This window comes from Sinocyclocheilus anshuiensis, unplaced genomic scaffold (assembly GCF_001515605.1).
Source record: "Sinocyclocheilus anshuiensis isolate Anshui unplaced genomic scaffold, SAMN03320099.WGS_v1.1 scaffold315, whole genome shotgun sequence".
In the NCBI taxonomy this organism is placed as follows: domain Eukaryota; kingdom Metazoa; phylum Chordata; class Actinopteri; order Cypriniformes; family Cyprinidae; genus Sinocyclocheilus; species Sinocyclocheilus anshuiensis.
The window spans coordinates 507,028-520,190 of record NW_015548210.1 but is presented as its reverse complement, the minus strand read 5'-3'; the positions used below and the strand labels follow the sequence as shown (position 1 = coordinate 520,190).

The window sequence follows — 13,163 nt, the reverse complement described above, 5'->3', positions numbered from 1 at the left end:
ACCTTGCTGACCCGAGTACTTTGTCTTCCTGGAAGACCAAACCATTTCCTTTGTGTAGTGGGCTGTAGTTAAATTGTAAGTAGATTTCTGGGCCACCTCCAAACCCCCCATCCACCGGCACAGGATATCAGAGGATGTGAGACAGACAAACGGCCGCTTGGGCGCTTTAAACGCTGACCCCGGCTCAGACGTGTGACTTGTGCCTTTGCCCTCTCCTCTGTTTTGAAGCCAAAAGGAAACCGGGGGTTACTGGCAGTTCAAGCATGATAAGCATCTCTGGATGGAGAAGTTCACATGGAGGAAAGATTATGTGAAGTTGAAGAAAAGAAACCTCGTTAGAGGATTAAGGAAGGGGAAAGAAGGCAGACAAAAGCCTCTCCTTCAGAAAGAGCCTGTAAGTGGAAACATGCAGTGAAATGTAAAATCACTTTACAGCGGCCCCTAAATAAGTTTGACATTTTCATCACACTTAAAAATGGTAACAAAATATCATAACTCAAGTCATTTTTGCATGTATTATACAGTTCTATTGTTTTATATTGTGTAATTTAAAACCTAACAAATTAATACTGTGAAATATTTTTCATAGAATGCATGCTTGTGTAATTTTTCTTTAAAATAAATGCCTCTAGGCTTGATAGATTGTTGATTTTGTTTTTTACAAATGCATGTATAGGACAATGGGCAAATGTAATAATCCTTATGCATGCAATGCACCAATTTTGGCTCGAAATGTTTATTCTGACGTTTGTTTTAAGTGGCCGAAAGGAAGTGCAAAATTGAGATCAATGCATTTCTCTCACAATGGTTGGACAAGGCACTTTACAAAATAGAAGCCAACTACCCGTTTTCCCATAATTACGAAACAATGTTTTCCAAATCCTCCTTACCATCTCTTTCCTGCTATTGTTGATAACTGGCAGTCATGCAAATACCCGTTTGGAAAGTCTTTTTATATATTGCGCTCACTTGATGATTGTGATTGTCACGATGAATGCTGGTGGTTCAAATGTTAAGTGTTGTTGGTTAACCTGATTCTCACACTTAGTTGCCTGGAGATGCTCTGTGTACATCTGAGCAGTTAAAAAAACTATCTTGAAAGCTTGTTTTCGACTGGTTCACTCATGTTCATCTGTAAAACCGACAACTGTCAAGGGTTAAAATTTTACCTCTGGCCTCATTGTAAGGTTATTTATTAAAAATCGCTGTAACCTTGCATATGTAAATATAGGCAAAAGATGACAAACCTTCATTCAGTTCTGTGCATTTCAATATTTTATTACACTATCAGTGCAAATAAACACCAAAGACAGAATTTTAAGAAAACCAAAAGTCTCCAGTCATCACAGAGTATATGAGAACAAGTTTTTTAGTTATTCACAATGCAAAGCCACAACATTGCAGAGTGTCTCTAAATTAAACAAAGCAATGTTGTTTTTAGTTTTTTTTTTTTTTTAACCGAGAACAAACAAAACCATTCAGGAAAAAATATGCACATATTTCCGCAGGTTTGAACAGTCAAGGACTGCATTTGCAGACGATTATGGTTTAAGTACCCATCTCGCCATGATAAAAACATCTATTTTAACACTTGACATTTCCCCATAACACAGGGACTTCCCATGCGTGTGCATGCTACAGGCAGCAAAGAGCCTCGGACAGAGCAGTAGATGTGAACAAAGATTATCGTTAGCACAACATAGACATGCAGAAAAGTGTCGTCCTCCAGTACCCATATTTACATTATTACAGTTTTCTTATGTACAATGCAAGACGTTAAAAACTTTTTTTTTTGTCTTGAACAATACAAACTAGTTATCTTGATAACAATATTTACATAAATGTGTCTAATCATTGTAAAAACATATGAATCGTACAGAGAACGTGGAATAAAATCTGTAATTTATTTATTTTTTTGGATAATGTTTAAGACTCGAGTGATGGGCCTTTATCTGGAAAAAAAAAAAAAAACCTGAAAAGATGCAAATAAAGTGAACATAAAAAACAAAAGAATCAGACTGAATTCCAATCCCTTCTCTCAGTAGAGTGTCTGATTCAAACAGTATCCATAAATATCATAATTACCCCTCATGGCTTTGGTGGACAAACTGCATCATCTCTTTCAATATTCTTTCAATATTCAAATTCTTGTCAACACCGTAAATGCTACATATAGGATTTTTAGATAAGATACAAAACAACAAATTATAGAAATTGTAAAAAGATAAATTTCATTGGCTAAAAATATGACACTCAGGTTTTTTTAAAGGGTTTAAATGTTAATGAGCTATGCTGACCCCGCCCCTCTCTTCTGAGCTGCTCTCAGAGAGACCGTTTACTTCAGCCGCATTCATCATGAAACTTGCTAATTAGCACATTATTAAGAAAGGCGATTTGCAAGGATTCATTTGAGGCTGGATCATGAATGATTCGCGCGAACAGACGCAGTGGTTGTGTACACACACTGCCAAAACACATTTCAGTTCAAACAACTTGTAAAAGTGCATGTAGAATCCTATGACCCCTTTAAACGTCATGCCATTATCACCACATAACAGCTATAGTTTCATTCCTGATGAAAAATAAAGCACTGTAAATCTGACTACGCTACGATTATAGAACATTCCAGTAAATGTTGCTGCCTTGCGATCACATGTGAAAACCCTCTTGACCTCAGCTAGCTTTACAAGAAAGATACCTGATAGATTACACTGACATTCCTTTAAATTCTGCTGTAAGAAAATATACTTTATAACTGGACATTTCAATGCCACTAATCCAATATTGTGCTTAGAATGTACAATTTTCTTTGCCTCAATAAAATGAAAAGGGTCCTGATTTGGCTGTAGATAAATATATTGTGAAATTAGCAGTAACATTTCTGGATTCATCAATAATACACATAATAGGATGTTCTTCATAAATGTTTCAGTTGTGGAAAAAGGAAAAGCTTTTCATGGTGGACATTTTACATTGTGCTGGACAAAGCAGTTAGCTTAGCATACATACAAAAAAAAAAACATTCCAATATGTGTATACAAAATAATTATATCATGGAGCATCACTTTATGACATCAGTAAAAATAACAAATCAAACAAATGGACAAATTTAATCATTTAAAGCAGTGGCAAAAAGCCAAATGTTTTAAACTGAATTACCATGTCCCATGGTTACATTTATTCAGTTTCTGTTTTTAAATTAAAATTAAAAAAAACGATATTATAGACAAATGAACATACACACAGTTCTTCAGCTTCTCTCAGTCTTTGGCAGTTCATATCTACCATTTTTCCATAGAGCCGTTTAGGCTCTCTTCTCTCTAGCTGTGAGTCTGTCTGTGGACTGTAGAGTTTATTCTGTGCTCACAGTCAATACACGACTCCACTTTTGCACCCATGACGCAGTGGGCCGGCTGCACCTGATCCGGGATCTCAGGTCTGAGCTGACCGTTCCCCCGCTGAAGCATGTAGTAAAGAATCGGATTAGACCTGGTTAAAGGGGGTGAGTCTGGACTGGATCTCTCCTCCCTGATAAAAGTTTCTCCACGAGACCCCTCAGGTTCTTTTTTAACAGGTTTAGGACTGGCTTTAGGAGAGCCCTTAGCCCAAACTAGCGACCCCCCAGTGGTATCAACAGGTGCAGGTGTTTTGGGATTTGTATTGAGAGAATAGGGGTACCACGGTAAGTACGACAACTCCTGAGGGAAACAAGACTGGGTTAAGTTCCCATTGGCTGCACAGTTTGCCTGAGGGATGAAGGGACTTGGGGTCCCTCTGGGTTCGGATAGCTCTTTCAGACAGTTTTCTGACAGGAGGAGTTGCTTAAGAACATTGAAGCCTTGGCTTTCTCTGGAGAGAGGGGTTTTGCTCCTAGGACTTCCTACTAACTCTTCTTCTTTTGGTTTTGCCAGCCCTCTACCATTAAATTTAGGTGTTCCAGACACCAGATTGTCACTAGTGGTATCTTGAGATGGCTGACAGAGTTCATTACTTAGGTGCTCTACTAGCTCAATGCACAGTTTTCTTTTCTTAGGAACGGGGCTCTGAAAATCCACTGGCTCCTCTTTTACAGAGTTTCTGAGGAGCCTGGTATGTGGGTTTGAATGGTAGGTAGCATTCTGCTGTTTCAAAAGCTGGCTGAGAAGTCCAAATTTAGCAGCTGTTTCTGTAGGACATAGCTCAGATTTTATTGTGTCCCGTGCTTCAGCAATAGGTGAGTGTTGTGATGATCGTCTCTGATTGTACACCCCATCATCAGAGCTATCTGATGAAAGATTCTCCTCTACTGGCTCAGTTTTGATCTTAAGTTGCGGAGAAGGTCCGTTTGAGCTGTCACAGTTGACAGAGTCCCTCTGAGGTTTCTCCAGTCCCCCTGAGGTTTCTTCCAAGACTCTGTGCCCACTGGTTCTTTCCTTCTGGGAAGCTGTTCCCAGGAGAAGCTGCAGTACCGTGCGTTTCTCAAGAAGGTTTTCTATCTGTGTTGACGCAGAGGGTGATCGCTCACATTTATGAGCTGGGAGTGCAGGAGGGGAACCTCCATCTAGCATGGAGGCTCTGTTCCGCTTGTGTGGAACAACACGTTGATCCAATCGTGCCTGAGGCTTGTCAAGCTCAAGTTCTGGGCTTTGCCTTCTGCTTGTCAGTTTGTGAGGGGGAGAGGGTGACAAGTTGTTTTTACCACTCTGGGCCAGATTTTGTAGTAGCTTGCTGGCACTGAAAGGAGGTTCCAGTGTCTTTTCACTTGAGTGAGCTTTAGACTTACACAGATCTAAGGGACTGGACTGGGCATGGGGTGAGGGAAAGGAGTATGAAGGGGAGATCGAGCTGAAGGTAGCTGTTTGCCGGTCCAGAGGACTCCACGTTCTGCTGTCCTCAGGTGTGCCAATCCGTTTAAGTGGGCCTGCAGTCAAGCTGCTGATTATTGCGTCAGGCCGCAAACTAGGATTAACTGAACTTTTGTTTACCTTCTCGTTATTTCTGCGGTCCAGCAGTAACTGCATTAGAGTGACCTTATCATGGGATTTCACATCTGGGCTGGTATCCAGATCTGTGGCCTCACGGACCTTTGGCACAGAAGGGTCCGGCTTCCACGTGTTTATGAGAGACTCTGTGAGCTTATCCACAGAGGGGGTTAAGGAAGAGCAGGCTTCGGATTTTTGGCTAAGCGCTTTGCTTTTCATGGAGAGGTCGATGGGGGAACAGCTGGAGAAGCTCACAGCATCACTGCTGTCTTTGGTCAAGCTGTTATCTTGGCTGGAGTACTCGCTGTCAGACTGCAGAGAGGAGGCCTGGCTCGGGAGGATGCCATAGTCATCCTCCAGGTGTCCATTTCTGGTGAGCTGCTGCTGGGAGTTGTGATTGTTCAGAAGTAGGAGCAACAGGCTGCTGCAGTTTTGTGGCGGTCGACCATGTCTGTCGAAGGGCCGTCTCTCTTTGGGGGGTCTCATGGAGGGTGAGGAAAGGGAAGGGCTTTTTTTGCTGGAGTTTACTGCTGGTGGGGGGAGTGTTCCGTTTTGAACATTTAAGGGGCTTAGCATGTCTGGGGCAGTTGTTGGCTGCCCCATGCTGGGAGGCCTCTTATCCTGCGTTTGTTGAGTAGCCATGGCTGCTAGCCTCTCGCTGGCTGATCTACTGGTTAATTGTGCTTTTATGGCCTGCTCTCTGGAGTACTGCTGTAGATGAGCCTCGCTGGACAGCAACAAGGCTAGCTGACTGCAGGCGACACTGGGCTTGGGTGAAGGGGCCGGACTGGACCTAGTGTGTACCATGTTGGCAACAGCCTTGAGTCGCTCAGTGCAGGACATGGATTCAGAGCTAGTGGGCTGGGCAGAGCTTTGAGAAGAATGAGGAGAATCTGAGCTTCGGTTCTGGTTGCTCTGCCGACAGTAAGGCACGGTGTTATGGTTCGGTTGCTTGCTTTTCCTCATGAGGCTTTTTAGGCGGCCTGATGCTGTGCCGTAACTCTGGTAGGTTTCCTTATCAGCAGGAGCACTTTCACTGCTGTCCCTGTCGAGCAGTTTGTGGCTTTGAGAAATGTGCTGTGACAAGGCGACACTCTGCAGCCGAGAGCTGAAGGACTGCAGCAGAGAAGCGAGCAAGGTGCTCTCCCCCTGCTCAGAGCCATCCAGGCCTCCTTTGTAGTGCTGCTTTCTCTGTCCGTTCACTTCTGCTACAGTGCCTGTTTGTTTCTGGCTGTCATCTTCACTCCATGCTCCTGAGCGAAGCAGCCTGGCTTTTTTAAGGTGCTGTGAGGCCGCACTAGGTGGGCTACGCTTGTCTTGTGAGGGGGAGCCATGGTTAGGGAGCTGAAACACCCTAGTCACCCTGTTGGCATTCTCTTCATTGTTTTGGACAGGTTCTGACCTCTGTGTAGCAGTGGCAGCAGGTCCAGTGGTGACCGGATGCATTAGCAAACCTTCCAGATATGTTAAAGCAGCAGAATCCTGGTGAGTTTCAGTGCCAGACTCCACCCCATGAGTCATGTTCAACAGTAGGATGCCCTGATGTGATGTTTTACAACTAATGAAAATGTCTTAGTAAGATCTGTGCCATAAATGATGAGAGCAGAGAACTCCAACCGTGCTTTGGATTTTGTTCCTTTTCAGTCAAAGAGTTTTACATACAGGACCAGTGGGCATTTGTAATGTCAAGCACGAAAACCCAGCTGGCATCGCTGCGCATTCTATGAGTAAATCCGCACTGCTTTAAAATATGTTGTAAGTACAACCAGAGGAATGAGCAGGTTTCTCTGTCCTGATGAACCATAAGCTCTATATTTGGGAGATCCTCTGGGAGGAACCAATGGCTCAGCGTTGCCTGTTTGCTCTTCTGATCTCAGACGTGGCCACACGGGAACCTACAGCACAAGAAAAGAAAACAAAACACTACATGAGTGACAGGCGTCAACATCCCAGCATCATCAAAATAACCACTGTAACTTTCTTTGAAGTCTCTGTCAAAACCAATTATCACAGAAGAACTAATTAAAAAAAAAGAAAACTTCAGAGTGAACATAAAACTTGTGTTGGACAAACTCTTTATAGAAACTTAACTTTATAGGAACATTCTTGCAGCAACTGTCAATCAAACTGCTCTGCCACCCAACTTTTTCTTTAGAACATTTCAGGACCTCTCAATGTTTGTTCTCATGTGTAAAGAAGGTCTTTTTATATCCATTACTTGCTGAGCATTTCTGAGAGTTGTCAGTTCACAGATTAGGGAGAGTAAATGAATATCTTAAGGTTTTTGTTTTAAATCACAGACAATGTTTGCTCAAAAGATAGATATTTGCTTAAACTTTGTTAGTAAGATGGACAACGTTTTGCCTGCTGTGCTTAAAAATGTCCACTTATATCACAAAAGTCACCCACAAAATTCACCTGCAACATTTAAAACGACTCTCTTTCACATGTGTGCAAATAACAAATTACATTATGACAGAAAAACATTAAAACTTTTGTTAAATTCAGTAAAACAAGTTTTTCTTCTTTCTCAGATATGACAGTCTCCCTGGCATAACAGGATTAAAGAAGTGTATACCCATTTAAAAACGGCTGTCAGCAGCCCTTCACGCTCAGGCCAGTAGTGGCTCAGCAGGGCTGGCAGGTGTAGAGGGGCACACATGGCACACCTGTCAGACCGCTCCTCCACAGAGCCACGGCATCAGATAACATGACAGCACCGCTGGCTGCTCGCTCGACGGGTCTGAACTCTGTCAGAACTGCTTCCATAAACACTCCTGACTTCCCACTGTCAGGGCCACCACCACAAAGGTTAATTAATACAGGATTCCAGCTCCCCTAAAGCAGTGCTCAGCTGCCAGAGAACATCTTACCCTCCATGTCCTGCCCCTTCAGCAACGGGGTAACATGTTACAGCGGTTTGCCGAGGAGTTAAACTCGACCTTGAACTGGGGATGCTGTTACAGCAATTCAACAGCACGCTCACGCCTTGAATATCCTGAATGTGCCATAGTAACTTAAGATCCTCAAGATGACATGACAGGAAAATCCTGCGAGAATCAGCACAAGGTCACACACATTTAAATTTGATGCAAACTGCATTAAGTTGCAAAGGTCGGGTGCAACAGGTTACGACTGCAAGGATGGCAAATAGTAAAACTAATTCATTAACTAATTCAGTCTCAGTTACAGGATCAGCCTGGGCCACTGACCTAAATTTAACAACAAAGAGGACAACCTGCTAGAACGAGGCCATCTGACGTCTCACGCTAATCTTTATGTGGCAGATTAAGATTAATTTCCTGCCAAAGGAGGTGCTGCTACCCTACAAATAAAAGTTCAAACTTGGGACAGGTGGAGAAAGAAGATAAACAGACAGGCTGAAAAACTGGACCATAAGAACAATGAAGTAAACACATCATTCAAGACAAATCAATACTGGGCTACAATCGGATCATGCTAGATTAGATCTCGTCCATGAAAACAAAAGGAAACTGTTAAGGGATAGTAAAGCCAAAAATGAAAATTCTGTTATAATTTTCTCACCCTCATGTCACTTTAATGAGACTTATAATATATGACTTTCTTTCTTCTGAGCTTCAATCCTGAAATTGGGGTCCAAAACAACATGAGACTCTTCAAATCAACGATTCCAGCAAATAAGACTTGTATTTCCTAAGACCTTATTTTGAGAAGAAGCAGGCATACATGGGACAGGAAATACAGGTCTAAGGTGCGATCTCACAGCATACCCTCCATTCGCCTTTCCCACACATGACCCTTTTGCACAAGAAATACAAAATGTTTTCTCTCTCCCTCTCTCTCTTTTCCCCTCCGTCTCTCTCCCTCCAGCGGTCTGCAAGTGATTATCCATTATCTCTGACAATGTCAAACATTCACACCCAACAGCATTTTAAGTGATTTCACTAGCCAGGGGTGAAGGGAACAGTGGCAGACAGGAAGCTTTATCATGGCAGGACGTCTTTCTTTGCTCACCCAGACATCATGAGCAGGAAGGTCAAACCATCATCAGTGGCTGAGAGGCAATTTCCCTTGAGGAGCTGGACAAAAAAAATGGCCTTAACTGCGAATGCTGGACTTCTTGACGCAAATGTCAGGGATTTGATATCCAAAGCCAATCTGGCGTTCCTTGCATGTGGGGTAGGAAATTAATTGGAATTCAACCTGTCCCACAAAGTACCCTAACAAAAAAAAAGGTTAATGAATGATCCCCATTATAAGGAACCATAATCCATTTGTACCATTTAAAATGCATGATTAAAAATAGGGTGAGCCGCAGGAACTGTGCCGCGAGTCAAGGTCAAGTGCGTCTTAGTCTCAGTGCACGCAACAGCTGGAGTCCATGCAAAGCGCTCTGTGTTAATAAAAAGTGACAACCCAGTCCTTGCTGCACGAATCACTAATATCTGACACCACACTGGCAGACGCTTCCCCGGTGTTAAAGGTAAGCCAAGGTTAAAGAAATTTTAAAGGAAAGGGAGCCGTGTGAATCGCTTTCCATCATGTTATCGTAGGCAGCTGGTGTTCACTCAGATACGCCGGACAGATTTTGTAAATTCAATATAGCTCGAGAAAATTAAATAAGGGGAGCGACGTGCTACCTCAACAAACACGACTGAAACGTCCACATCAGTGAACTTTTGCTCTTTTGAAGTAAAACATAGAGCAAATAAACAGCCCCATGGAGCTCTGCAAACTGAGTACGCTACATCTAAAACCAAGTCATTTAGAACAAACAAACTGGCTAAGGAACAAAACAAAAATGCCCTTTCACAGTGATCTTATTTAAGAGAAACATGACCAGTTAGTAAACACTACAAATTAAACTTGCTGTTTCCTTAGAATTTTTAAATCATATTAAAAAAAAAAAGAGATTTGTAAAAATGGGAAAAAATCAAATAAAGTAAAAGACACACAAAAACAGACTTTGATTGTGCTGTTTAGAAAAAGAGGTTGTAAATGTAACAAATAAAATAAAATATAAAATAAAATGGTACATTAATACAATCAAATAAATAAAATTCAAGTCTAAATTTTACACTGAATTACTTAGTGCCATAAATTTCATACAATATAATTGCATAAGGTCACTATTTCCTACAGCTCATTAAATTCTGTTGCTCAGCTCATAAGGAACTCCAGTACTTTCATATTTATAAACTTCAGTGTACAGCTAGAAATTACATTCAAAACAGAGATTCTATTAAATTTCTTAATTGATTAAGTGCACTTAACCAATGAAAAGACAACGCACCTGGGTTCCTCCTCTTGGCACATCATTCCAGTTGGCAAAAATGTTGGCAGAACTTGCCAACGAAATGCCACCCGAGTACAATTACAGCATCTCATTCACTCTCCACTCTTATCACTGGGGCTGTAGAGCGCACACACTCCTGCTACTCGCAGAAAACACTTTGACTCCACTTGCCAACTCCTCCATATCTACTCACCCGCTGTCTCCTTAATCACAACACAGGCAGTTCCAAATCGATCTTACCCTGCTCCTCGCTGCTCCTACTACTACTACACCACAGATCCTGCTACACCTCTAAGCTTTGAATTGAATTGGCCATTCCCACAAGAAGATAAACTGGAATTTGAATTGCAAATGATAGGAAGTGGAATTTACAGAATTGCAATTCAAAGAAATGTAACAGCTAATGGCATGAAAGGAAGGAAATAAAGTGTTCTTCCATTGTGATTTTGTTTTTTTGGAATGATTTTTGTTTTAATTCTACTATTCAAATTCAAACTTTAGTTCTAGTTAAAATTCAAATGTAAGTCCTAGTTCAATTTCAGATTTCATTTCTACTTCAAGTTGGAATACCGTTCTGAATGGCATGCAACTGTGGTGCATTCAGGTTCATTCTTCAGCTCTTCACAAGTGTTTAGCACAGATATGAATTCCCATGCTACCGCAGTCTTACTCAAAAGGTCACCTAGACGGATGATTCAATTTAAAGCACACACAAATGCACAAACGATCCATTCCCCTCCAAGAAAACACCTTTAACAACTGCTAGAAATCTCCACTTCAAGAAAGTCCTCAGGACTATAGCAGCAATCTTCACACTTTCTAGAACTACGTAAGACAACAGTGTCCCGACTATAAGCTTTGTTTAATGACGGCTAATGAGAGCGGCCCTCCGTTACGGAGGCGACGGGAGCGCAGACAGAATGGGCGCCTTCGCTGCAGATCTCAGGAGGCTCAGACAGGTGAAGTGTGGTAATCAATTTGCTCTACCGGCAGGACTCCTCAGCAGAATACTAACGAATCTCTCTCTCCACACACACAAATAATTCGCTCTCACACATTCACTCAAACACACATTTCAACTCTTTCCTTGACTGGAGGGAATGAGAAAACAGCTGGGCTGATCACTGCTGCCCTCAAGGCTGTGTGGGTACAGATTACATGGTCGTTCCACTCGACACTTTCAAAACAGCTACGGGGGAAACAAGGTGAAAGTCAAACCTGGAGTACAACCCCAGCTGCACGGCCCCATTTGAACACAAACACACGCAAGTGGACACATTTACAGCCAGGAATATACAAAACAGAAACCAAACACGCACCTGTAGCCGCCACACACACAGGTACAGATGCGCCCGAGGTAAACACCAAAAAAACACATGAGCAATCACCCATATAAACACTCAAGGGGAAAGGTATGTCAGAGGAGAAAACCAATTTATCATAATTTAGGGATGGATGAATCTTTAAACCCCACCTCCCAGACTCACTCTCTATCTGCACACAAAAAATATAGGCTAAATAAAGTTTAAAAATAATTTGTCATCAACACAAATTCAAATCCAGCTCATAGAATTTCCCTAATCCCATTCCCGCCATCATTTCCTGTCCTCTTTCCACAATCAAAACAATAAAAGTGGAGAAAAAAAACATGCTGGTATAAATAAAGGCCCTTTGGAATACAATTATTATGTAATCCTGATGGACACAGATTATATTTTTTAGTGTACACTACCATTCAAAAGTACTATTTATTTTTATTAGCATTTTTTTACAAGTACTATTTTAATACTTTTATTCAGTAAGGACACATTAAATTATTCTTTTGAACTTTCAAATAATCTAGGAAAAACTAAAAATCCTCCTTTCTGAAGGACCTTGTGACACTTACGACTGTTGAAAATTCAGCTTTGCCATCACAGGAATAAATTACAGTTTAAAATATATTTGAACAGAAAACAGTTCTTCAAATTTGCAATATTTCATACTGTATTTTTTAACAAATAAATGCAGTCTTAGTGAGCATAAGACACTTCTTTCAAAAACATAAAAAAATCTATTTTTTGTATTTTTATTTTATATAATTATTTTAAATATAATTTTATAGTTATTTTTTTATTAATCTGCTTTTACACTTTATTTATTTAATCTTTATTTACCTTTAATTTAATAGTCAATGGAAAATCATCAGGAAACAACAGGGAGACAAGGGTGGGATCAGAAAATGACCCGAGATTCAAACGTGGTTCACATGCGCACCAGAACTACTATCCAGCATGTCAAAGCATCCACTAACTGCTAGGCCACATCTCTTTTATTGATATGACAATGAAACGGTGAAAGAAAATGACTGGCAGAAGAAGAAACAAGACGTGAAATGTTGACTTGATGTGTTGAGCGGAATTCAAAATCACATCACCACATAAGCCGTAGGGCTCAATTTGTGAGAGTGTGTAACTAACAGGTAGGCCACGGCTAGCCACTGTGCTGTTAGTCCCCTCCGCTCTGTGGTCAACAAGGCAGCAGGACAGTAAACCCAACAGCACATTTTACATCAGCAGGAATAATTCACTTTTTACACATCCAGTATCATTAATCGCCTCTAACAAGAGGACACAACCTTACCTTGGCAGTTTCACACACAGCTGGAGAGTAGAAAGAGAAGCAGCACAGGAACACACAGGAAGCTGCCATCCTCTCCGAACTGATGTGTGAAGACAGCCAGGAGCTATAAAACTAGAGTGAAAACCCCAAAACGAATGAAGAGAAAAAACAGGCTGCCGCAGCGCTGCTGATGTCTGCGCCCTTGACACACTGACACTGTCATGTGACGCTCTGTCATCCGCCACCTGGCAGAACCCCACCCTCTCACTTCCTCCTCCTGGTAACCCAACGGCATTGAACTATAACACACCACCCCCCCCCCC

General features: G+C 41.6%; 1 protein-coding gene across 1 annotated transcript in view; it reads right to left on the bottom strand.

Annotated features, from left to right (window-relative positions):
- Window positions 1–4,208: 4,208 nt before the first annotated feature.
- Window positions 4,209–13,163, bottom strand: part of LOC107653726 (nuclear receptor-interacting protein 1-like) — a 31,732-nt gene continuing 22,777 nt past the window's right edge. The window contains 2 exon segments of the mRNA XM_016440526.1: window positions 4,209–4,357; window positions 4,359–6,856. Of these exon segments, the coding sequence (XP_016296012.1) occupies window positions 4,283–4,357; window positions 4,359–6,482 (2,199 nt within the window). The 5' untranslated portion in view covers window positions 6,483–6,856 and the 3' untranslated portion in view covers window positions 4,209–4,282.